At 36.5% G+C, this 27,177-nt stretch overlaps 3 protein-coding genes across 4 annotated transcripts; 2 read left to right on the top strand and 1 right to left on the bottom strand.

Annotated features, from left to right (window-relative positions):
- Nucleotides 1–1,670: 1,670 nt before the first annotated feature.
- On the bottom strand, nt 1,671–7,315 carry LOC133715327 (beta-hexosaminidase 1). The gene is made up of 15 exons (XM_062141784.1): nt 6,832–7,315; nt 6,655–6,738; nt 6,133–6,168; nt 5,890–6,001; nt 5,714–5,784; nt 5,448–5,578; nt 4,988–5,004; nt 4,782–4,830; nt 4,106–4,206; nt 3,681–3,740; nt 3,557–3,590; nt 2,901–2,999; nt 2,603–2,662; nt 2,262–2,512; nt 1,671–2,109 (listed from the first exon to the last, which is right to left on the bottom strand). Exons 1-15 carry the CDS (start codon nt 7,159–7,161, stop codon nt 1,934–1,936), a joined length of 1,611 nt encoding a protein of 536 aa, XP_061997768.1. The 5' UTR covers nt 7,162–7,315; the 3' UTR covers nt 1,671–1,933.
- A 6,873-nt stretch (nt 7,316–14,188) lies between these two features.
- On the top strand, nt 14,189–17,952 carry LOC133715328 (metal tolerance protein 11). The gene is made up of 6 exons (XM_062141785.1): nt 14,189–14,550; nt 15,109–15,218; nt 15,326–15,571; nt 16,452–16,532; nt 16,669–16,902; nt 17,354–17,952. Exons 1-6 carry the CDS (start codon nt 14,385–14,387, stop codon nt 17,699–17,701), a joined length of 1,185 nt encoding a protein of 394 aa, XP_061997769.1. The 5' UTR covers nt 14,189–14,384; the 3' UTR covers nt 17,702–17,952.
- Nucleotides 17,953–18,842: 890 nt separating this feature from the next.
- LOC133715326 (probable sulfate transporter 4.2) lies at nt 18,843–26,972 on the top strand. 2 transcript variants are annotated; one of them, XM_062141782.1, is made up of 17 exons: nt 18,843–19,366; nt 20,199–20,247; nt 20,744–20,945; nt 21,375–21,543; nt 22,236–22,301; nt 22,384–22,491; nt 22,887–22,994; nt 23,081–23,146; nt 23,387–23,447; nt 23,544–23,671; nt 23,981–24,022; nt 24,483–24,599; nt 24,983–25,034; nt 25,613–25,751; nt 25,912–26,000; nt 26,235–26,311; nt 26,416–26,972. In XM_062141782.1, the coding sequence occupies exons 1-17, from the start codon at nt 19,046–19,048 to the stop codon at nt 26,734–26,736; spliced, it is 2,115 nt and encodes a 704-aa protein (XP_061997766.1). In that variant the 5' UTR covers nt 18,843–19,045; the 3' UTR covers nt 26,737–26,972. The 2 variants fall into 2 exon arrangements, with proteins under 2 accessions (XP_061997766.1, XP_061997767.1); XM_062141783.1 differs by having other exon boundaries at nt 19,277–19,366; nt 20,740–20,945.
- The last annotated feature ends 205 nt before the right edge of the window (nt 26,973–27,177 follow it).

Raw genomic sequence — 27,177 nt, 5'->3', positions numbered from 1 at the left:
ATGGTCAGTCAGAAGTAGTGAACAGATCCCTTGAGCATTATTTACGTTGCTTTGTATTTGACAAGCCCTCTTCATGGAGTTCCTTGCTGCATTGGGCCGAATGGTGGAATAACACCACTTTTCATTCCACCATCAAGATGTCACCCTTCCAGGCTTTATATGGCCGACCTCCACCTTCGTTGTCAACTTACTTGCCAGGCACAACTAAGGTGCATGCAGTGGACACTTCCTTGCAAGCCAGAGACCAACTGTTGAAGGATCTAAAGGATCATATGGCAAATGCGCAGAACAGAATGAAGCAGCACACTGATCAGCGAAGGACAGAGAGAGAGTTTAATGAGGGAGATTGGGTGTTCTTGAAATTACATCCATATTGCCAAAAGTCTTTGATTAAGAGGCCTGCACACAAACTCTCCCCTCGCTACTATGGCCCCTTTCAAGTGGCAGCAAGAGTTGGGAAAGTAGCATATAGATTGACACTCCCAGCACACTCCAAGATACACCCGACGTTCCACGTTTCCTTGCTTAAAAAACGCATTGGTGATTCCATTCCAGTTTCCACTACATTGCCACCATTTGATAATCCTGGAGAAATTCTTTGGCAGCCTCTCAAGGTGCTAGATATGGAGGTCATCAAAAAGAAGAAGCGTGCAGTGACTACTTGGCTTGTGCAATGGAAAGGTTTACCAGTGGAAGACGCAACATGGGAAGAGGCACAGGTTATGGCAGCAAGGTTTCCCAGCTTTTGCGCCTGAGGACAGGCTTTTATCTTAGGGGGGTGCACTTGATGGAGGACACCTATCCTTTCCGTCCTTATCAACATTGGGCCACCTACAATTCTACCAAGGCCAGAGCATATTAGTCAACTTAATTAATTTAGCACCTTTTGTGATCCTTATCATCATGACAGCTAGCTATTTTGTCTTTTGCTATTTCAATTAGTTATGTACTGTGACCCAAGCCATTTTTGAGGCATCGAAGAAATGAAGCAGTTTTGAATTTCCTTTTCTTTTACTCTCTCTGTTCGTTCTGTTCTTCTTGTAAATTGCACCCAACAAGGAACCACCCTCTCTTCAAGGTACCAACATCCTTAACGTTGAAGTTGTTAAGCAGAGTTATACTTGAAATGGTGGACATAGGTTCTACTTCCAAGCAAATGCCTTCCTTGGATTGGCTATGGATTTTGGCATTCTTGCCTAACAAATTATAGCCCTCAAAATGTAAACTTTGAGTCAATGTCTTTGTGGAAATTCAAAGAAAATGGGGAGTTTAGTCAATGTTAGCATCTTTCATGATTCTTTTCTTGATTATTTGACTAGTTAAGCATAGACTTGAATTTAATACACTTGTTCAAGCAATTGTCCCATATGAATGTATATGAACTCCTGGAAATACATTGATCAGATTTCTTTAAGGATAGTCTCTAGAGTCAATTGCAATTTTGATCCATCTGTGTTTCCACTAAGATGTTGGAGTCTTGGATTGTGATTCAATGAAAAGAGAAGAAATTTGTCATACATGATTTAGGACTTATGGTTTAGGGACGGAATATAACTCGAGACCTTATAAATTTTTACCACTAGAACTACAAATGGTTTTGCATTCCATTAGATGGGTTCCAAGTGGCATTTTTCACTTTCTGAATATAATGACAAAAGAAAAAACAAACATTTATTTTTAAAAAGATAACGTCAAGGATCTACCACCATGTACGGGGATCTTTTTTCTTTCATAAATTCGTCAAATAAGTAGAGCAGAATTTGACATCATGCCATCTCTTTTTTATTAAACAAGAGAAATGCTGAATTTCTGGAATGCTTGCATTTATTGTAAGCTAATAACAACTATCATAAAAAGGCATGTATATTTAATCGAAATAGTAAATGTTGCATTTCTGAATACATGAAATCACATTATATGATGGATGGAAAAATTATTGAGCATAACATGAGCCAGCACCAGGAGGAGCACTTCGAGCGTAGAAGTTTTCAACTGGAGCGGCTTGAACTCCACGCCTATTCAAGAGGCATCTGAAGTAGTGTAGCCGAGGTAGCGCAGTTTCATTACTACTTTTTCCAGAAGTTGACTCCTTTCTGCTCCACAGGCGCTCTACATAGAAAACAAAATGACCTTCAGTCTCAAGCTTAAGAGCAGCACGAAAGATATAACCAATTTGGATCTCCAATCTCATTTGCGCTCATATGCTAACAACTTAAACATTTGCTGTAGTGATAATCTACTTTTCACTACATATATTATACCTGCAGCTGCTGCAGCTCGAGGCCATATTGTTTGCTGAACATTCGATGCATCAGCAGTCTCACCCCACATGCATACTTCTCCTCCAAGGACAAGCTTTTGCTTGGAAGAATCATCTATTCCTTCAAGTGGGTCAGCATTATATGTAGCATCCCAAGGGACATCTAGATGGTCAAGATACCAAACACCTTGATTGCTGAAAATGCATCTGAAACCTTTATCAACAGCCTTTGGACAAACCCCTCCGCCCAACCTATGCAAAATTTGGAAGATGAGAAAGTGCTTAAAACAACTATATCTTCACTTGATACTATCAAAAACCAACACAGAGGAAGAAAATCACCAGTTATGCACTACAGTCTTTGGATTGAGCTTCGTAGGGAAGGTGTTGAAGGTTTCTTCCCTGAGGTAAGAAAACTTAAGTCTGTCACATGAACTTTTACAGTATTGAGAAACAATCGACAATCGAAACAAACTTTGACCAGTTAATCCCTTTATTTATAAACTGCTGTTTCATAACTTTAACCTTGTCAAGATCATAAAGAATACGAGGAAACAGCAATCTGCAAACTTGCCATGCAGACCAATGAACGGCCAACAGTAAAATGACGATAACAAACTTGATATAATCTTAGACATACCAGTTGACCGGGGTCCAATTTTTGGAAATTGCTATTTCTTGTGCTTTGAGAACAAAATATTGGTAGGCATCTTTGGCAGTCATGTCCTGTTGCTTAAGCCTACATAAAAAAAAATAAAAAAAAGAACAGTACACATATCAAACAGAAATCCTGCACGGTAAAATTATTTGAGACATGAAACATCCCAACAAAAATATTTCTTCCGCTGGCTCAGGCCTTCAGGTTTACTATAAGTTCGAACCAGAAGTCCTAGATGGTATGAGATCTGACTTCAGTGGCCATACTGCCTTCACTAAATTTCCAAAGATACCATTAAGAAATGTAATACAACTACTTAATAGAGTGGAGTGATCCAATCATAGCTTAGTTCCTATGCTACCTCAATCAGTTGAAATCTTAGACCTGACCACTAAGTAAAATTAGTCACAGATAGAAGATGGGGAAAAGGGAAGCCCACATTATTATATTTGGGAAAGTTATCCAGAAGATGGGTATATCATGTCAAGAATTTAAGATGTGTCAAATACTAAAAATCTACATTTAGAGGCTGGCAAAAACTTAGATGGTGTTTCCTTTTACTTTGTTAGATTGATTGAAATTGTAATTGATAATATAGCATTTGAAAGATGATAAATATAACCAAATGAAGTGAATACCATTTCTTTACATGTGGAGTAGCTTCCCAGCAAGCTGTAAAATATTGGAACAGCATAAGATAATTTTGTCAATTAAATAACTGCAGAATCTTAGCTTGAAAGAAATACTAGAATTCAAACTGACTTGTATTAACTTCATCACCACCCAAGTGGAAAAGCTCGAAGGGGAAAATCTTTCTCAAATCTGCATAATAGAAGTTAAAATTTCATAACTATATGGAAGGTAAAGGCAAAATTTTCCATAGAAACCATAAACAGAGTTATAAAATAAATCCCAAGCAGATATGACATTCATGATTTGCAGACAATCCTACTCCTACCTTATATACATTAATTAGTGGACATTTAGCTAATATGCTCCTGACAAAGTCCCAAAGCATAAACATGTGCAAGTGCTAAATACATATCCCTTGTTTTCTTAAGCGAGAAAGAGAGAAAGTTCTTGACATCCTACATGACAACTGATCTACTATAAGCACACAATAAATAAATAAAGCAATTAAAAAACATCTTTGTCCAAGAACAACAAAATGTTTTCACAAGATTTACCCGTCAGAATGCCAGAAAGCACGTCAAAAGTAAAATTCTTTGAAACATCAAGAGGCTCTGTGCAGGAAGAGGAAGGCCAGAGATCAGGATATCCAGTTCCCCTGAGAGGATTAAGAACAGGTTTGCATTTCATGAATTAGCGGTTTTCAGAAGATGACCCAAAAGAATGATTTGCTAAATGAGGATGCTGCCAAAAAAAAAAAAAAAAAAAAACAATTTCATTCACTTTGACCTAGTGGTGAATGAGAAAGAATTTTTCTCGTATAGACGTTACTAGAGAGTGGTCTGCAGTAAGCACGCTCACCTTCTCTCACTTTATTTTCTATTTCCTCTTATTATAAAAAAATTATCAAAAAAAAAAAAAACACTGCTAGTTTTGGTAGTGGGAAGTTAACCAAGACTACAATATGGTACGCATAAAAAGGACAGTACTTTGCATATAAAGAAATAAGATTTACAGCCAAGTACAAAAGAAACCAGAGGGCAGTGAAGCTTTATTCTTTCAAATACCATCCTTACTAATGCATCAATCCTGGTGCAGAGAAAATAGCTAGTAGCCTACTAGAGACAAAATGTTGGAAGTTGGAACCTTTTTCTCATACTGAAACTTTCTGAGCAACAATAAAACGTTCAACACATTAGCTTACGACAACAGTTGATATTAAGGAGGCTTTACCATGATTGTGCATGACCAGGGACATCTACTTCTGCCATAACATTGATGCCTGTTACAAAAAATGTGAAGGGATTAAGTAAAATATACACAATCTTGTGAAGGTGACAAAAAATAATGTCCCACCCCCAGGCTTAGAAACAAATGGAAAAAGTAAAGAGTGTACAAGATATTTTCTGTCCCATAAAAGGAATCAAGATTATACGCACCTCTAGTTTTCGCAAAGCTTCACGTTAACATGTCGAAATATGGAAAGAAACACTATTAGTCTATGTAAGAGTAAGGGAGCAAAAACTTCATATCAGATACTAAGATGCTCAGATAAAACAAAAAGATGTATCTAGATCACCATTATTTTAGAAGGCTGTGACAAAAGTATAGTTGAAAATATTTTATAGTGGTTGTCAATCAACTAATAGGAGAACTGTTATCGATGTCCTTATCACTTTTAAATAAGTTCAGATCGGGTTCATTATCCACTGTACGACTATGCATCTCCTATGTATCACATTACTTTGTATTATTCAACAGATAAAATACAATGATTAGAAATTAATCTTCAGCTCTTCAAAGCAAATACCAGAAAGTGAACAAACAAGTCTTTTTTTATTTTATGAGCAATTAAAGTTCTTAAGCTAAGGAGGGTTGAATAATATACAGAAATCTTACTTGACAATTTCATATGCATCTTCAACGGTGTATCTCTCCCACTGTGAATATGCACCTTCCCACAGTTTGGGATATGTAGGTACTTCTAGAGGAAATGACTCTCTATCAATGACGTGCCAATGAAGAACATTCTACTTGATGTAATTCTCAATATCAGTACTACATAAAAAGAGGAGAAAAGGAAAAAAAAAAAAAAAAAAACACATCCAGATCAACGTGCTTAGATAGATTTTGGTATGGAAACCAAGCTGGGTGAAAAATCTTACAAGTTTAGCATATGACATTGATTCAATTACTTGCTTAATTACGTCAATTGGTAAATAGTGCCTTGATGTATCTGCAGAAGTTTCAATAAGATGGCCACTAAGATACATTATAGGACAAACTAGTCAATGAGCTTCACAGAAAATTCAATTCTTTCATATGAAAATTTGTTGCTTACCAAGCAAAAGCCCTCGATATGCAAACCTTGGTTTGTCTCGTATGTTCCATGGTGACTTATGTACTTGCATGGATTTAGTTTCATAGTCAAAAGTACACAATTGGCTGAAAGTCTAGCACATGGTAGAAGAGAAGAATCAATGAGGTTTCACAATACATTACAGTATATATTAAGCAAAATGAGAGATTTGGTATTACAAATCGACATGCCTATTTAGTAATGCAATGTAACAGTCACATATACCTCTAACCCCCGCAACGCACCATACACTGTGTTTGCCTGCAACCAAAAAGCAAACACAAATCAACATCACAGCATAACCATAACATATTGTTATGAAATTAGTATAAATGCAAGTCCAGATTAATTAAACATGATCTAAAATTAAACTGTACTAGTCAGAACCAGAGATAGTCCTACAGAATTGTAAGATACAATGGAGACCTTCACTCTTATCTATATTACTTTCGGTTAATCAGAACAGAAAGTTGCCATCTTGATTCACATTGTTGATTCATTCTACAAAAAGCTCGAGCCTTTAAGACAACAAAACTAACCCTTTAGTCTTCACATCAGCAACAAAATATGCATCTGCCTCTAAAATTTTCATCAAACACCAAATGACTCGAAAACTAAAACACTTCTAGAACCAAAAGTTGCTAGCTTGATACACTGTTGGTTCATTCTACAAAAACCTCAAGCCTTTACGACAACAAAACTAACCCTTTAATCTTCAAATCAGCAACAAATTAAACACCAACTGACCTCAATAGTCGCCTCCCCAACAATAGCTTTCCCATCTTTCTTCAACACAAACAGAGTATAGCTCTCATCCACACCAAGATTAAGCTGCAAAAACCAAAAACCAAAAACAAACCCAGTATCAAAATCTCAAAATCATTTCCATAAACCAATCCCAACTCCACCAAAAACCCAACTCACATCTTCGCTCGCCGACTGCACCACAACTCTGACTTTACTAATATCATAGCTTTCTCCCTTGGCCTTCATTCTATCAATCCCAGAAACCCCATTACTGTTCTTGAATATAATCGCCTTGTACCGATCAAACCCCTCCTTCAAAATGACGGACTTGCCCCCGTTCCCGCCGACGACGAGCGACAGCGCCGGGTCGACAGTGAGCGTGTGGTTGCCGGAAGTGAACTCCGCCGGCAACGGCCATAAATACGTGACGGGCCCTTTGACTTTGGCCTGAGAAAAACAGAGCGCGGTTGAGAAAACGAATAGGAACAAGACAAAGGAAGTCGCCATGGATGGTCTGGGGCAAGATGGGATTGTTGGGTTTGAATGTTTGATTAATAAGAGCTCTTTTATAGTAGGTGGAACATTTGGAAGATGATGATGAGTAGAGACAAACACAGTGGTGTGGTCTCTGATGCTGATCGCATGTTTTAAAGTGGGGGTTGTTTCGGTTGGTAATTAAAATGCATGGGGTGAGAAATAGAGAGAGAAATCCCCGGAATTTATTGTTACTCTGATGCTGTTTTTACGGCGAGAAAGGCAAAGCTAATGTTTCTACGCTCTACGGTTGTGATAGTTGTGTACTTTTGATAGGCTATAGCATCTTTGGACCAACCGCCAAGACATGGGGTAAATGACGGGATGTCTTAAATTTGATGGAAAAGTACGTTTGTTTGTTTTGGCGTGGTGTGTAGAGATTTTGAATTGCATTGTTGAAATGGGAATCTGTCTTGCTTGCATTGTTGTTGAGGGTGAGAATGGAGGCAGCTCCGGCGTTATGAGACTTGTTTTTGGCTTGGGATATTGGCTATTAGATTCAAGAGCAGTAATGGAATTTTATGGTTTGGTACTTCAATAGGGAATCGTCGGGGTCGAACCTTCGATATTAGTGAAGTGACTGTCGGGGTGCATTTTCAACAAGGAAGAGGCGAGCTAGGTTTTATTAAAAGTTTTATAGTGTAGGATCGGAGATGATTGTGGTTTCTAATTTTGAGAATATATATATATATATATATATATATATATATATATATATATATATATTTTTAAAAAAAAAACCCCACCCCATTCCCACATTTGATGAGACCAAAGCCTTACCACCCCACCAAACATACACACCCCAATTTTGAGAATATATATGGTTTGGTTGTCAATTTGTAGCTTTAACTCAGTGTAGACAAACAACACATGTAGAATAATTATTGGAAAGTGAGATATATATAAAAAAAAAATTAAAAAAAAAACATTTGACACTTTACCTAAATAAAATAAATAAATTAAACTTACTATATAGAATGTATCAAAATGGAATCATAAAATGAGAGTAGCCTTTTTTGCATGTTGCGAGGGAGCTAAACGTCTTGTATTTTACTGGAAAAATTATAGTTAAGTTGTGAAGGGGCAGATTCTTGCACATCAGAAAGGGATGGGCAAAACGTAAAGTAATATATAAAAGAAAAATCTAATTACAAACAGTTTCTAGAAACAAACAATTTGCAACTATTGTTTGCAGTGTAAGTTGAAATGATTAGATTGGATCATTAAAATAGAACTCGTGTCTCTTGCATCTGTTGTATAAAATTGTTTTTTCTATTATAATCTTGTATAAAATTGTTGTTTGATTCGTAAAGTATGTATCCAGGCATATGGGGGATTTGGTTAGGTAATCTTGTATAAAACTATAAAAGAAATATGAACATTTCCAACACCATAAAATGAACATAAGCATGTAATGGATTTTTTTCAGTTCGGTACTTTGACGTAGTAGGGGATCGTTGGAGTGGAGCTATCATTATCATTATTGTAAAGTGAGAGTTATAGTGCATTTTTGACAAGGAAGAGGCGAGAGAGGTTTTATTAACGGTTATATAGAGTGTAGGAGATGATCTTAGTTTTGTAGCTTTATAGCTTCAACTTGGTGTGGGTGAGAGTTGTACGTTGTTAATGTTGAAGAACAATTGGAAAGCGGCCATCAGGGGTTGGAGGGGCATCAAAAAGTAAGATATAAAATTATATATTGGCTTTTGATGGTATTTAAATTAAAAGTTTCTGAAATGGATTAAATATTCGTTACTCCTCATACTTTTGCATGAAAAACAGTTTAGTTCTTATTCTTTCTAATTCTCACACAACAGGTCCTAAAATGACTATTATACCCCTCACTTTTTATTTCTCTCTCTCTCTCTCTCTCTCTCTCTCTCTATATATATATATATATATATATATATATATACACACACACACACACACACATATATACACACACACACACACACACACACATATATATCTTTATTAATTAAGCCAATTTTGTAGAGAATGGTTAAATTTTTGAAGTACCTGTAATGCCCATAGTTTATTAATATGAAGAATAACAATATTTTCATCATGAGAGGGTGAAATTGATATTAGCCATAAAACTGAAAATAAGTACCCACTATCCATTTATTTTCTTTTTTGTTTTTCAATCTTTATCTATTTTCAGAAATTTTCAAAAATAAACGGTCAAATGGCACGCACAGAGTGCGTGTCAAGAGGCTAGTATATATATAGAGAGAGAGAGAGGCAGAAAAAATAAAAAATAAAAAGAGAAAAATAAAAAAATAAAAAGTGAGGGGTATAATAGTCATTTTATGACCTGTTGTGTGAGAATTAGAAAGAATAAGAACTAAACTGTTTAATTTTAAAATTTTGGACTAAACTGTTTTTCATGCAAAAGTATGAAGAGTAACGAGTATTTAGTCATTATGAAATTATTCTATATATACACTATATTAAAACACATAAATGGTTCATAAAAATGAGACTCGTCCTTTTTGCATGTTGCTAAAATGCAAAGGAATTAAATGTCTTGTATTTTTTTAGAAAAACTATAGTGAATTATGAAGAGGCAGATTCTTGCACATCATGAAGAGATTTTATCAAAATTAATAAAGGGGAAAGGGGATAGGCATAACGTAAAGTAAAATCTACAGTTTCTAAATATGAACAATTTACAACTATTGTTTTCAGTGAAAGTTGAAGAAATGATTAGATTGGACCTTAAAATAGAACTCGTATCTCTTGCATGAAATTATTTGTTTCGATTACAATCTTGTATAAAATTGTTGTTTAATTCGTTGAGTATCACTGGCCCCGTAGTGTAAGTTGAAATGGATTAGATTGGATCATATATTGGAATAGAACTCACGTCTCTTGCATTATCTCTTATATAGAATTGTTGTTTATTTCGTCGAGTATCATTGCCACAAAAGTTTAATGACAGAAAAATATCACGGGTTGGAAAACCTTCAATAATTTATTCGTCTGCATAAGAGAAATATGAACTTTCCAACACCATAAAATGAACGTTAGTGTTTTTGTAAAAAGAACTCATTATTCTTCAAGCTTTGTGGCCACCATGATGTCTCTTATCTCGTGTATATTCGATTTGTCTCCAATATCTTACTTGTGTCAATGACTCAATGTCACCTTCTCTTCTCACTGACTTAGAATTTTTGGGTTGCTAGCACATAGATGAGAAAGCGAACAGAGTGAGCATCTGAGTCTCACTCGAACTGTGATGGGAGAGGTTGCCGGAGTTTGAAGTTATTAAAAAAAAAAAAAATCCAAATCAATGCATACGTTGAGAAATTTGAGAGAAAACAAAAATTGAAATAAAGATTGTTCAATTAATCACTGAGGTCTCAATAGAATTAACGCTAAATACTCTTCATTGATGTTTAGTGAACAGTGTCATAATGTTTTTGCCCTTCCAGTTTTACGAGATTTATAACGTTGTCCCATGCTATTGGATGTACCTCCTTGGCGAAGTCGTCTTCTTCTTTTGTTTTTCATTCTCCAATTTTCATATCATCTATGCATGCATGCCGCTTGCTTGAGCCCCGTCGCAAAGAACACCACCGATCATAGTAAAATCGGCTCCAATTTCTTATCTTCCATTAGAAATCAAACTCTCTTCTCACGATTTCGCATATGGGTGTTTTTGGTTTTTGCTTTAGCTTCTCTGCATTGCGGTCTTGGTTACTAGTGATTTTGATTTGTTGGTTTCAGGCATGTTTCTGCTTAAAATTTTGAAATTGGATTGTAAAATTGTATTATGAAAAATGGGGTAGCAGTGGATTTTGGTTTTGAGTGGGATCAAATTTCATATCGGTTTTGAAAAATGGGGTAGCTTCTGGGTTTATCTGAATTTGTATTCTTTTGTTGCTGACATTGCTTCTGAATTTTGGGTTTTACAGATAGAACTTAGGAGGTTCTTCCCCACCGTTTTCCTAGAGAATCCCCATTTGACATAGAAACTCTGCTCTTTATATATTTAGTTAGTACTGTTTACTGCTGAATGAAGTTTTTGTATTTGTTTAAGATTTGCAGTGAAGTTTTGTTTAACAATTCTGTTCAAATCTGCAGCAAACCGCAGGCTATTACCTAGTTCGTTTCTAAAAGGGTCTTTCTAAATGTACCCAACAAAGTTCTAAGTGTGTACCCAGCAAAATATTTTCTTTTAATTACCTTTAATTTATGTTAAATGTAACCAACTAATTTCCCCAAAATGCCCTAGAAAACAATACCCATCAAAATAAAACATTCTACCCAGATCTTTATGCTCGTTCATCCTCATCATACCCTACCCAGCTGAGATCAGGAGATTTATTTGTTTTGTGCTTCTGAGCACTATGAAAACCATGATCGGATAATGCTTGCAGCAACAAAACTTCCATATATATATGTAGAACAATATAATCATATGTCTCTTTCCAGGAAGAGAGATTCCAAAGTGTGGTTTACTACCTTGGCCCCTATTGCTTGATTTGCTCAGCGGCCGACATATTCCCCCAAGCCATGTACTTTCCTTATTGCTGGTTTCATTCTCAGCAGTTCCTGATTGCTTTAGTAGGACATAATTTAATCATTTTCATGATTGGAAGCTTCTACTTAATCATATTTTTTAATTTCCCTTTGGAAGGCACTTGACCTGATACGAGACAAAGGTTTTCTCATTCTGATGGACTCAGGCTTGAGCGGTCAATTTTTAGAAGATGATGCAACTAAACTGGTGTAATTAGCTTCAGATTGTTTACACTTTACAGCATGAACCTCGAAATCTGGGTAGGACATGATGGGGATGAACAAGCATAAAGATCTGTGTAAAGACGTGTAGAGTCGTAGAGTATGTTTTGTTTTGCTGGGTACATTGTTTTTTAGGGCATTTTGGACAAATCAGTTGGTTAAATTTAACATAAATTAAAAGTAATAAAAAGAAAAAATTTTGCTGGGTACTTAGAACTTTGCTGGGTACATTTAGAAAAACCCTTCTAAAAAGAGTAGTGTCTCATCAGACATTAGATTGAGGCCTGACCCAATTGAAGCCCAGACTAACAATGGACCATTTCCCCAACTAGAAAACATTCCAGCCCATGAGCTAAACATTACTTGAGGCCCAAACTATCTCATCATTTGAAAGTTTGAATTGAATGGTCTAGCAGCCTAGCTTATGGCCCAGGGTTCCATTTCCATAAAAGTTGATACAGACGCTACGTCTCATCCAAGAAAGAAGACGATGAGTACACGTTACTACAACTCATGATGCCACACGCTCAACCCTTGCTTCCCACAAGCACGCCACATGCCCTCACACTCCGCCAATGCCTCAAGTTCAACAATGAAAAAACTACTATGTAAATACATGCAAGTACATAACAATTTTCGTTTTTGCAAATCCTTTCGTATAAATTGCCATGCAAAATTTCATATCTTAGATAATTAACATGTTCCCAATTCGTCACTTTGTGCATGTGTGACATGACATAAACAGTAGATATAAAGTGATGTGGTTAATGTAGAACACCAATATTTGTTGAGTATATTAAAAAGATGCGATGCAGTCGCATAAATGAATGATTCATAGGTCAACGCAAATTATAATTTTAACTATCTTAGAGTGATATCCAGCTTATGAACGCTCCCTCCTCTCGTGCAAAAGGAGATTTTCGTCGTCTATCCTAATAGTCAAACAAGATAACTTTTATTATTGAATCAAATACTTCAAAATATTGTAAAATATAAAATAATCTTGTCTAAAACAATTCATTTCCGTATGTATTCGAAAAATATGATCATACTCTGTATCCGAAAAATATGATCGAATCTTCCTTTCACAGAAAAAAAACAAAAAAAGATCGAATCTTTAAATTTTGAACAAGTATATCCAAATTTGTTCGTAAAGTATTATTTCGTAAGTAACTTGTGTTCATCGTGGGTCAAAGCTGTTCCATAATTGGGGCCAAAAGTGGGCCCATAAATCTCATATAGTTAGATATCCTCATTCCCCAATCCACCACACACAGCCCACCAACCTCTACTAAACAAACAAAAAAGCCCTACCAACTTTGACCGCGCGCACACTTCACTCCATCTTACCCACACGATCAAAATCGAACGGCTTAAACTCCAAATGCTCCGGTGCACCTCATTCACACCCGATAACCCGACCCAGAATCCCCAATCCAAACCCGGGCCCACCACATTCATAATTCATTACCACACTCAGAATCCGTGGCCCTCATGTCTCGTGATCCTTCTCCTTCTCCTCCCAGCTCGGACTCCTGTCCCTTTGTGCCTAACCCTCCCCACCACGCCATCCCCACCGTACACGTGGCACCACGCGGCGATCAATTTCCGTTTTCGTATTTGCACTCCCCAATATATTTTAAGACTTTATCCGTTGCACTACCTCTTTTGCCCTTGCACAAGATCTTGACAGCTCCCAAATTCGATGTTGGCAAGTTGATGAAGCTTCATGAGAAAACAGAGGATTTTGCTGAAGAAATTGCGGCCGAGGAGAAGTTAGCTTTGAATTATCAAGTCATTGTTTGCTTTGTTGGCTAAAGTTTTTATCACGCTCGATCTGCTGAGCAATCTGGTAGTTGTTGATAAGTTTTCTTTTAAACTGAAAATGTATTTAATTTTTTGGTAAAGAAAAAATGAAAGGGCAAAACAGAAAATAAGTTTGTAAGTAGCATAAAATCTATACTATTATTAAAAGAAGAGGGTTTGTTAGCTAAAATCTAAAATTTTGACAGAAATAATCCTAAAAGATTAATAAATAAAGTTTGAGAATTAATTAAATCACAAAGACAATTATGACATTTACATAATATATTTTTATTAAAAAAATAAATAAAAATATAACTCACAACTCACTTTTCTCTCCTATTATCTATTCTCTACGATAACCGTTTTCTTTTTTATTTTCAGAAAAAATTAAAAAAAACGCCTTTAGTATATTAAATGTAAACGGTGTGAGTGCAGATAACAATTTCGTATTTATATTACACACTTTCCTTGGTTGCTAAAATCTCCGACTATGTTGAACACACCAGCGTCGTCCTCCATATAATTTTTCGCATATTCCCAAAAAGCCCTCAGATTCTCTCCAAATTTCCAGTACCGGACCCCGGTGCTGATCGCCGCCGCACAATCCTCGGGGCTTCCTCTCTTTCTCTCTCCGGGAAATGGCGTCATCGGTGACCTCCGACCACGAAGAGGAGCAGTCGCTGTTGCGAGATTCCGGCAATGTCGACGGCTCGTGGCGGTTGAACTTCGAGAGCTTCCAGGTGTCCTCGGAGCACAAGGAGAAGCCACCGCGGGCGGCCTTCCACGACTGTCTTGGAGTTAAAGGTAATTTCGCCACCCTTCGTCGTTTAAACTAGTTCTTATATATATGTTTTTGTTCGTGATCTTTGGCTTTTTCCATTTGTATGGTTAGAAATGGCAATATTCTGTTCAGTGTTTTGGTCTATGGGAATTTTGCCTCTTTTGTGCTTATTAAACAAGTCAAATTGATTTGTGTGGTGTGGATTTTCCTTTTTTTTCTTTTCTTTTTTTTGATTCCAATGGTGGTTTAAGCTTTCAATTTGCTCTGTAAAGAAGCACTTGTCAAAGCTTAAAGTAGAGGTGGATTGGAAATGCTTAGTGGGAGTGTGCTGGAGTGGAAGGCTTTCCAGTTCAATGGTTCTTATTGTGCGTTTCGTTATACTAATGGAGAGGGAGTATATTCATATATTGGACCCTTGGGGTCCTTATTTTAGTCTGAGAAATTATAAAATTTCGTGGCGGGGAGTAGGAGAACTTATGTGAAGGGTTAAAGAGGCAAAGAGGAAATAGACACGAAGAGTTCAAGTGTTTTTATTGTCGATGTAGAGCTGCAATATTAACTGTTCTGCTTAATGGATTCAGGCCCGGAGGATGATGTGGCAGAGTATTATCAACAGCAGGTAGAAATGCTTGAGGGCTTTAATGAAATGGATGCCTTAGCGGAGCGGGGTTTTATTCCTGGAATGTCAAAGGTTTGATATTGCATCATCTTCTATCTATCTATAAACAAGATGTCTACAACCAAGATGAGTATAGTCGGTATACTTTTTAACTGATACGTAAAAATATTTGATTGCAGGAAGAGCGGGACAATTTGGCTAAAAGTGAGACCTTTGCCATCAGAATATCAAATGTTGCAAACATGGCTCTTTTTGCAGCTAAAGTTTATGCGTCTTACAGAAGTGGCTCATTAGCCATTATTGCATCCACACTGGACTCATTGCTTGATCTTTTGTCTGGCTTCATCCTGTGGTTTACTGCATTCTCCATGCAAACCCCGAACCCTTATCAGTATCCTATTGGGAAGAGACGTATGCAGCCGTTGGTATGTGTCTGTACAATTATTCTTCATTGCAATAGAATCATAGTTCTGCGTCACGTCTGATGTTGATGCATGCAACTGGAATCCGCTTTAAGCTCGTTTCTATTTTATAGGTTTGAGTTATGTTGCACATGCAAACTTTTGTTTTCTTGCTAATCTTCATAGATATAGTGATAACATGTTACTCATACATGATACCATAGGTGTAATCACTAGTCAAACATGCAGGGCTGCTAGGCGTAGTCTTGCAACTTGGATAATCTTGTGGCTGTCTAATCTCATCCTGAACTGTTGACATGTTCAGATTGGATGAAAATTCTCATTTCTCTTTAGGAAGTGATACATCTTTTTCCTTTTTAAATTTCTCTACTTCATATGCTTACTGCTTGACCATGTTTAGTGTGGTTATTTCCTATATCAATTTCTTATTGGCTTACTATTTTCGAAAAGAATATACTATGATTTTTTTTCTTTTCATTTTCTTTTCTTTTTCCTTGTCTGCATGATAAAGGAGAATCTGTTCCAGCTTATGTGGTCTGCAAGAGGTGCCGTTTGGTATTTGTTAGGATGAATTTAATAGTGTGTCTGGAGGATTAGTACATATTTTTTACGAGTGTGTATAATTATATTTAAGACTTACAAGCCAACTCGCGCATCTCTAAGTTAATCCCTTAAGTTCATCTGGGCATTTGCCAAATGAAACAGCTTATGGTTTGTGCTAGGGTTGCGAGGCTGAGTAGCCCTCTTGCTTAGCATTGAACTGAGTAGACATGGAAATGGGTCAAGAAGTATTTTGTTTAAATCATTTCATTGCCTGTCTTCTGATTCTTTTTTGAGTAGTATTTGTCTTGATGATACTTCTGAAACTTGAAAAAAAATGCAGGGAATCCTTGTTTTTGCTTCTGTCATGGCAACACTGGGACTGCAGATCATCTTAGAGTCTATGCGCACCCTGATTTCAGATGTAAGTTATTATGACCTGATATTGTAAGCATCTAAAATATTTGGGCTTTTATTACAAAATACCGCTTCTTCTTGTTTTTTTTCCTGAAGTAGAACACTCATATCATGTTGCTTTCCATATTTATATGTCTGACCAGGAGGACGTGTTCAGCTTGACCAAAGATCAAGAGCAATGGGTTGTGGGTATTATGCTCAGTGTCACTTTGGTGAAATTGCTTCTGATGCTTTATTGCCGCACTTTCACCAACGAAATTGTTAAAGCCTATGCCCAAGATCATTTCTTTGATGTTATCACGAACATCATTGGTCTGGTTGCTGTGCTCCTTGCTAATTACTTTGATGATTGGATGGACCCTGTTGGAGCTATCATTGTAAGTGGTTTTCCTTTCAATCCTGGCCCTCACTCTTTGTTCATCCAAATCAAATAATTTAATAGACTGAGAACTCATAAGCATAGTAAGGGCGTAGAGTCTTACTTACTCCTTAATGAAAAGGGATGGTGTTATATAGGTTTTACGTAGTGGCGAATCTTACGTAGAAATTGAGTGATAGAACATCAGCTATTATATAAAAGCTTGCCATACAACTGAGGTCACCTGTTGCTATGGCATACTCTGCTTAAAATGAACTCGCAGTTCTTGAGTTCCCTCTATGGGGTTCATGATCCTGATCAAGAGATTGATTATGTGAATATAATGATCACTACCGTTCCCATCTGACTATAAGCCTGGCCTTTTGTGATTGCTGTATCCATTGTTTGAACACATTATCCTTGGTCTTTTTGGTAGTAATACTTGCATGTAACTCTTGGATTTTCTGCAGCTGGCCTTGTACACCATTCGCACCTGGTCAATGACTGTCTTGGAAAATGTGAATTCCCTAGTTGGAAAATCAGCTGCTCCAGAATACCTACAAAAACTGACATACCTTTGCTGGAACCATCACAAGGCGATACGCCATATCGACACAGTCCGTGCATACACCTTTGGCTCACACTACTTTGTCGAGGTTGACATCGTCCTGCCAGCAACCATGCCCTTACAAGAGGCTCATGACATAGGGGAAGCGCTGCAGGAGAAGCTGGAGCTGCTGCCTGAGATCGAGCGTGCCTTTGTCCATCTAGACTATGAATTCAGTCACAAGCCCGAGCATGCACAATCACACTCTTAGAAAGACGGAATGTATATCATCATTCTGATCGATCGATCATTCTGTGCATCAACTTGAATGCTAAAGTTGATTCTGAATGGTAGGCACTAGGCAATATCAAAACTGGAAATGTACATGTAGATATTTTGTTGTCAAGGACAGGTTGGATTCTGGTAACACTGGGTAACTAAGATGCCTATGAATGCTGGTCCGTGCATCTTGTAGCAAGACATAGCTATTAATTTAAATGATTACCGCATCTTTTTAGCACACATAGTTGACCTCTCTCATTCTACTGTTTCTTATATGTTTTTATCACATGGACACATGGTCATGACTCATGACTCATACCTACTATTAATTTCGTTTCTGATGCAATGATATTATACCTTAGACGCTTAAACACGATCATGTTATTCAATACGCACATGTTCGTGGAAAAGTCTCGGATGAGTTGGACTATCTCGAAAAAATATAATTTTATCTAAAATACACGCACGTTGTATAACAAAACTCTTCATACTCAACTATATTTATTTCAACTATATTATTTCATTAGCCGGTTGGACGGATCACGTGACACGGCGGCGGCCGGATATGATTGACGCTAGTCCTTCTCGAATTCATTGATGTGGAGTGATTCTCTTTTGCTGCACAGATACATGACTCTCAGTAATTCTTTTTTACTACTCACCCCAACGAACATGCTGACGAGTTTGATTCATCCACGTGGCAAGCACAACAATTCCGTGTACGTACCTGGACCTCAATGATTGAAGGCGTGAACTTAACCGTAGTCTCGTCCACATCCATTCTGACCCACCAACCTTTTGTATCTGTTTCTATTTGGGAAGTTTCACATACACTCTCTACTTTTGTAAAATTACCCAAACCATTTATTACCGAATCTAACTTTTTTATCCTGAGGATTTACAAAATCTAATTCCAATGAACCAAAACGAAGAATAAAGCTTGTAAATGTGATTCACTTATAGGAAAACACAATCTACCCAGTTTTTTTTTTCTTCTTTTTTTTCCTTTTTTCGTGTTGCGAACGAGATTTACATAATTACATCCCTTTTTACAGCGGGTGAAATCTGAAATAATAGAGGCCGATCGAGATTTTATATAAGCCATCACTAATTGGAAACTTAACACTCATGAGTCTTTCTCTCTTTAGCTTTGGCCCTCTTTAAATCTCCACCAACGAAAAGCCAGAGAAAAATCTAAATTCCTCGGAAAACAAAAAATATCCCATTCGCTTTGAAATTACCATTTTACCACAGGCAGTGGTCCACCACCACCAAACGCCGCGCGCGCACAATAACGGTTTTTTTTATATAGTCAAATGCGGCGGTGGTGCGCATGGAGATAACCTACGCATCCCCAAGCAACTCCGATTTCGCGGGCGGATCCTCCTCCATGCCGACGACGACCCGACCCGTCCGGATTATCCCCTTGCAGCACCCGGAAACGACGTCGGTGTCGTCGTCGTCCTCCTCAAATGCGTCGCCGCTGTGGGCCGCGCTGTCGAGGTGGAAATCGAAGGTCGTCAGAATGACGTGGATTGAGTGGCTGGAGCTGTTCCTGCCTTGCTTCCGGTGGATTCGGACCTACAAATGGCGCGAGTATCTCCAGGTCGATCTCATGGCCGGAATGACCGTCGGCGTCATGCTCGTTCCTCAGGTCTGTTTTCGCTTTCAGTTAAACGTCGTCGTTTTCATGGTTGGTGAGATAATTGAAGATAATGCTCAGCAAACCGAACACAGAATTTTTTTAAATTTTTTTTAATGTCAGTTTGGCTTCTACTACAGTGGCGTTAATCAAGTAAGAAATGAAAAACAATCCGATTTTTAACGCTGTAATTCAATGCTTGATTCAGATTAACCAAAGCAAGATTTCTATAATTTGGCACTGTAAAACAGTAATTTCATATTAATTTTGTCTCTCTCTCCAACCACATGTCTTCATTCTGGTCATAATTTCTCAATCTATATAATATTACTGGTCATGATGTAAGCAATCAAGTATTCAACTGTTGTTGATTGAATAAATTTATTTAATTATTGCCTACTAGGAATTATTGATACAGGGGTAATTATTATTTTTGGTGTAAATTGATACATTGGTAATTAACTAATGAATCTCGTATAGGATTCTGTTTTGAATCGACTAAAAAATTGTTCTTTCTGTTCATTCACTTGGAACCTGAGAAATTATCCACTGTCATTTTTTTTAATTTGGAGTATTTAGGCCTACTCTGCATGATGCAGTTAAAAAGATATTACTTAATTTTGAATTTGTACTTAATAAATTTTGAGTAATAAGTGTTTTAGAACAATGATTTAATGTTTACTGAACTTATATATGGCTGTAAATATATGAGATTTTGTAATTTTGTTTCATGGAAAAAGATATTACTAATTCTTGATTGCAATGAGTGTGTTTGAATCTAATTATTTCATGTCCAATATTTGGCTGTTAGTTCCATTGTTGATCCTTTGCTGTGAAATGGCAGGCAATGTCTTATGCAAAATTGGCTGGGCTTGAACCCATATATGGACTTTGTAAGTTAATTTTTTTTTTGGTTAAAATTTTATTGAGTTATTGTTTTCTCTTATTATGATTTCTATAATTTTAAACCAGGAGTCCTCTCTTTTCATTAGTTTTCTTTTGCTTTTTTTTTTTTTCCCTTGGTGGGAAGTGGGGTAAAAGTGCAAAGCTTTTTATTTGGTTTTTTAGTTTAGCTTTGGTCTCCTTGAGCTGAATAGGGAAAGAAGTTATAGAACATGCCATTTCAAATTAATTCTGAATAGTTTAGAGGCCGCACAAAATGCTCATGAGAGTATGAGACAGTTTTGTGCCATTGCAGTCAGAAAAAGAGTACTTATCTATAATGATCCTTTGACAAAAATGTGGCTGTTTCACCATCGCTAAATTGCTGATTGTCCTACTTATTTTGGTATTCTGAGTCGCTCAAAAATTTATCTTATTTTATTTTGGTTATGACTTTTGTTATATTTATGTCTTAAATCTGAATGTTACCCTGATTTTGCAAGGTAGACTCTGGATTTGTACCTTTATTTGTGTATGCTATATTTGGCTCGTCTCGTCAGCTAGCTGTTGGTCCAGTAGCGTTGGTTTCACTCCTAGTCTCCAATGTTTTAAGTGGCATCGTTGATTCTTCTGATGCGTTATACACTGAGCTGGCAATATTATTGGCACTCATGGTTGGGATCATGGAATGCATTTTGGGGCTTTTAAGGTACCTGCGATTTTCTTCTGTTTGGTGTCATGGTCATGTAGATGTACTTATGCATTACTTAGCAACTATATGCATTCTGTTCTGACATCTGAAGAAGGTTGGAGCCTATCGGTTATGAAGTTGGAAATTGTAGCTAATCCTGAATCACAGGATGTTCAAACTACAATCCAACCACAATGTTAGATTTAGCTTGTACTGGTCTTAACATTATCAAAAACTAATTGAGTACTGTATGATATTATTTTTCCCGAAGAAGCGACTTTAGGGTGTTTGAGCATTGTCGCTAGGTAGATGAAATACTGTAAGTAATACAGTATTCTTCCTGGAAAACAACCCTCAAGCTCTTGTCCTGTTTTATTTTTTTATTTTTTATTTTTTTCCTAAGTTGGTCTTTTAGTTTCATTTACATTCTATTCTTCTCCTGTCCAGGCTTGGATGGATTATTCGCTTTATCAGCCACTCAGTCATTTCTGGTTTTACGACTGCTTCAGCCATTGTGATTGCTTTATCTCAAGCAAAATACTTCTTGGGATATGATGTAGAACGAAGTAGCGAGATTGTGCCACTGATTGAGAGCATTATATCTGGAGCTGATGCGGTATGCTTTTCTTGCCTGCCCAAGTTATTATATTCAAATTTGAGTTTACAATTTTTCATGTGACTCTGCAGCTATTTGGTAACTTGGCTGTTTTACAACTTAGGTGGTTATTAATATTCCTTAGGAATTTCATATGCATTGGCAAATTGATTCTGCATTTCATGGAAAGTTCAACTTTCATATGTTCTGTTGAGTGAAATGTTGTATATTAGTTTTCAACTTCTATTTCTACTTTTGTCTGGGCCTACCGTGAGGATCCCAGTGCAACTATTGCATTTTTTGCGTCATGTTTATTTACCATTTTATCATTTTACGACTGATAGTGACTCAGGACAGTCTCTCTCTCTCTCTCTCTCTCTCTCTCTCTCTGTGTGTAATGAATAGTGATATTTTATTTTTACAACTCAAAAATATAGTATTTACATATTTGAGGGATTTCCACATGCTTTTTTATGCAATGGCAGTTGATCTAGAGTATCTTTTAAGCAAGCAAGTCTCAGTTGTAGTTACTTTACAGCAGTTTAGAAAGAAATTCTACAGGGGGTAGATGTAAGACGTCTGTCTAGGTTGCCTCGGTTTTTTGTCTCAACATTTGAACCACATCTGTTTTGTTACTTATTAGGTTCAATGTGTTGGCTTGTGTTATACTTATCAGTTCATTTCTTAACCACAGCAGGTTTTTCCTTTTGTAGTTTTCATGGCCCCCTTTCGTAATGGGATCCGTCATTCTTGCGATACTATTGACCATGAAACACTTGGTATGAGCTTATTGTTTTAGTTTTGCTGGAATATATTTTTTTTACTGGAATTCTGTTTCTCATTTTGATTCTATACATTCAGGGAAAGACAAAGAAACACTTGCGTTTCCTGAGAGCAGCAGGTCCCCTCACTGCAGTCCTTTTGGGCACTATTTTTGTAAAAATATTTAATCCATCTTCCATATCCTTGGTAAGTGATGCATATTTTAGACCAAGTTTTAATTATAATTTATTGGTCTAATCAATTTAATAACGCAGTCATTAAATGTTAGTTGCAACTGGCAAATAGAGTCACTGGAGTCAGTTTTTGTCTACATTTTGTCAACCAGAAATCTGCTATGCATATGAACTGAAACTCTAGCTTGTGAACGCTAATGAATCTGTCATCCATGAAATTTCAAAAAACAACTTTAACTAGATAATTGATTGACTAGAATTATATCTTCCTATATGGACTTTGTAAATACTAAATACATACTTCAGAATGTATCTGTTTTCATGTATATGTTAGTTTTACAATAGTACGTAATTCTACATTATTTTATGTGAGTAGTAAGTTTATAAAGGACATTGTGTGGTCTTTAGGTAGGAGACATACCGCAGGGCCTTCCATCATTTTCCATCCCTAAAGCTTTTGGATATGCTACATCTTTGATTCCGACTGCGCTTCTCATTACTGGTGTAGCTATTTTGGTAAAAGGAGTTCCATATATCAATTCAGGTTTTGTTTTGTTTTTTCTTTTCTATTGATCCTATTGGTGATTCATTTTGAGCTTTAGGAATCTGTGGGCATTGCAAAAGCATTAGCAGCAAAGAATGGCTATGAGTTGGATTCAAATCAAGAGGTATGATTTTGGAAAAATTTAGATGTGTAATTGACTCATAACTAAAGCTGTTATTTAACAACTTAACAATTATAAACAAAAATATTAGTTGAAGGAAGCACTTTGTAGTCAAACCTCACATGTTGACTGCATGTTTCTCTTCCATCATTTTTGCTTGTTAGATATATTCTGCTTGGTGGTGGCTACCGCTAGCAAGAACCTGTAATCTATATCTAATGAGTCTTGTTTCTTTCTAAACAGTTGTTCGGTCTTGGGGTGGCAAATATTTTTGGTTCATTTTTTTCTGCATACCCTACAACAGGTAAGATTTATATGAGTCTTTAAGAACTGCAGCCCTGATTTGCACATAATATGCTTCATGTATATTTAACATTTTTATATTTTCCATGTCATGCAGGTTCCTTTTCTAGGTCAGCTGTGAATAATGAAAGTGGAGCAAAAACTGGCTTATCTGGAATTGTTATGGGATTTATAATGGGGTGTGCCCTACTATTTATGACTACACTGTTTGAATCCATACCCCAGGTATGTCCAGGTTAATATATTTGTTTGTCTTTTGTTTGAGAATGTAATCTTCTGCAGGCCATATGTTTGGCTCGAACACCATATCTGATGGCTTTTGCTGTCTCCATTAAAATTCTGTTTGAAACAATATTTCTTGTTCATTACATTTGATCAGTAATTTATTGTGGGATTGGAATTTACAAAATAAGATGCAAGCTATTTGATTGTATGTTCTGTCGGATTGGATTGTTTACTTAATTCTATTTTGTCATTCAATTGCGAACAATAACTTTTTTTTAGCTAACTATAGAGTTTCTTTCTCTATATCAGTGTGCTCTAGCTGCCATTGTCATTTCTGCTGTAATAGGCCTGGTGAGTATTCTACAGTTTTAAGGAGTTGTTCTTACATCTTCTAGCTTTCGTTATGCTTTCAACATTTTTATAATGTAAGCAACTAATGAGTTGACACATCAATAGTGGATTTTGATCTCTTCATTTTTTTGCAAAGTATTATGTATCTCGTTAGACTTGCATATATAACATTACCCTGCTGGTAAAACTCTATCCGTGAGATTCTCAAAAGTAAGAATCTACCATCTTATCTGTTTTAGTTGCTTTCATGCATATTATGGGAAAGGAAAAGTTCATTGGCTCAAAGAAATGACACTAATAATAGTTACAGTTATCATGCATAAACTCATGGATGAAGGGGGTATCTTGTTTCATTTTGTAGATAATTGTGATTGTTTGTTTGTGCACTAAATCTTGTTATGAAAACTTGAACCGGTTATACCACCATTTCTTAGAAGCGACCTTTTCTATTGAACTTCAGGTGGATTATGAGGAGGCTATATTTTTATGGCGAGTGGATAAGAAAGATTTTCTTCTTTGGACCATCACAAGCAGTACAACTTTGTTCCTTGGCATTGAGATTGGCGTCCTTGTCGGGGTGAGTACTTGAAGCAGTTATAGAAGCAGTTTTATTTATTGTTTTTAGTGGGATAGAAATAGTTATTGGGGCAATAGAAAGGAAATATTATTTTCGGGATTCCTTGTTTAGCTCTTTATACTTAAAGATCCACATATATCCACAAGACAAGTGCTCTGGTAGTAACTCATGTATCCGTTTCAATACAAGTATTCGGGGTTTATTTGCATTGGCCTGAAAGATAGCTTTGGGCATCGATTCTTATTCGGTTAGTAGCTTGGAACAATCGAGTATTATACAAATTGCCTGAATGATCAGAAGCTATCTCTCGTCTCCTTCTCTCGTTTTCTGTGTATCCTTTCCTTTTGTAATTACTTAGTTTTAATGTATGCCGGTGATTGCAGGTTGGTGTTTCACTTGCATTTGTTATATATGAATCAGCAAACCCCCATATTGGTAAGTATACTCAATTTATTATAAAATTATGCATATAAGTAGATGTTCCAAGTTCTTAGCTTCCTGTATCACTGCACATTATTCCTTTATGCTTCATTTTTAACTTTCAATAGTTCTAGAGGTAAGGTGCATCCTGCTATCCTTTTCATCATTTCATGTCTATTGTTGTTGTTATCCATCATCTTTGTTTTATCTTGGTGATGCTTTTGTATTTTATACAATTGGGAAGGGATGGCAGTGACTCTCTTTCCTCTCTATACTCTATCCAAAAACCAATGCATCTGTTAAGTTCTAAACTTTTGTTGGTTGGTTACCAATACTACCTTTGTTGTTGATTTTCCGTGGTCTCTTGGAGCCTTTAAGAGGAAGATACAAAAAATGCATCTATTGATAAACTCTCAAACCATTGCATGTTTCGTACACTGACGTAATTAGATATTACCGCTATGGCTTTCCCTTTTTTAGGATTGGAAATGATGCTGAAAGGATAATTTCTTCCTTGTTTGTAGTTTGTATCTGGAATAAAGATTCAATTTTATTAAACTCAAGCATCCTTAATAGTTTCTTTTATGTTGCAGCTGTCTTGGGGCGTCTCCCAGGTACCACTGTTTACAGAAATACACAACAATATCCAGAAGCATATACATACAATGGAATTGTGATTGTTCGGATTGATGCACCTATTTACTTTGCTAACATTAGTTACATAAAAGACAGGTATAATTTCATGCGATCTTATTTTGATAGCAAACATTAATAATTGTGATTCTTTCATTATAATACGGTTTATTTACATAGGATGTCTCTACAGTAATGTAACTTTCCGCTTTATCCATTTAAGAAACCAAATTTAAATCAATTTGAGTTCCTCTGTCAGGCTACGTGAATATGAAGTGGAGGTTGATAAATCTACTAGCCGTGGACCAGAAGTTGAAAGAATTTATTTTGTGATCATAGAGATGGCACGTAAGTCTTTTAATTCAATTTTATTTTTATTTTTCATGGGTTATGAAGAAGCTCTTAATGAATAGAGGTGCATGCAGACACAAGCAGCGTAACAATAATGCTAAACATTGTTGTTTAAAAGTATGCTAGTTTTGCATGCTGCAGATCAAGAATGCTAGTGCTGACCTTGTTCATATGGTTGAAGTGACTAAAGGTTCTGCCGATTGACTAAATCATATCTTTATCTTATTTCAGCTGTAACATACATAGATTCAAGTGGTGTCCAAGCTTTAAGAGAGTTGCATCAGGAGTACAAGTTGCGGGATATCCAGGTGAATGTTCCTTCAGAGGGATTATTTCTTGATTATTCTATATTATAAAACACTTGGAAGTATGCTAATAGCATGCTGTTTCTAACTATCTGCATGCAATGCAGATTGCCATTTCAAATCTCAATCGAGAAACTCTGATGACCTTATCAAGATCAGGCGTAGTAGAGCTGATTGGTAAGGAGTGGTTCTTCGTAAGAGTGCACGATGCTGTTCAAGTTTGCCTTCAGCATGTTCAGAGCTTAAAAGAGACACCTAAGATAGCCGACCCTCTGACTGAAGAGAGGCAGAGTTCCTTCCAGAGATTTCTTAGACAAAGAGCAGAGGATTCATCACTATCCGAGCTGGAGTCTGGGAACCAGACATCTTTAGTTACCAAGGAAAGCGACCCTCAGTTGGAGCCTCTATTGTCTCGAAAATTTTCTTGATTTTCTTGATATGTTCATTACTTGGTATCGAATTCCGCCTACTTTTTTTCTGGGCAGGTTCGTATTTGTCATTAAATATATCCCAGTTTTTTTAGGTTCAGGGTTGATTCTTTCCATGTAATTAGGCTTCTTTGTTGTAAAATGTAAAGCATATGGCAGCAACAGGTTTCTTAATAGGAAAAAAGAAAATTCAACAAGCAATGTACTAGTTAATTTGATGAATCAACTGTTTTTTTACCCCCAAACCCTTTTATTTCACGTATCCAAAGCAGATATGAGTGTATCCAGTGCATATCTAAATCTGGGTACGATTCCGTATCGGTACGGGATTCACGACCATATTTGCATATCCATGCATCGTAGGTCTCAATCAACTTGTTTGCTTCTTTATATGTATGAAGTTGTTATTTTAAATTTTGGAGCAATAAGCTAAATGACGAA

The sequence above is a fragment of the Rosa rugosa genome, chromosome 6 (genome assembly GCF_958449725.1).
Source record: "Rosa rugosa chromosome 6, drRosRugo1.1, whole genome shotgun sequence".
Classification (NCBI taxonomy): Eukaryota; Viridiplantae; Streptophyta; class Magnoliopsida; order Rosales; family Rosaceae; genus Rosa; species Rosa rugosa.
The sequence above is the reverse complement of the archived record's forward strand: the minus strand, read 5'-3'. Positions and strand labels throughout refer to the sequence as shown.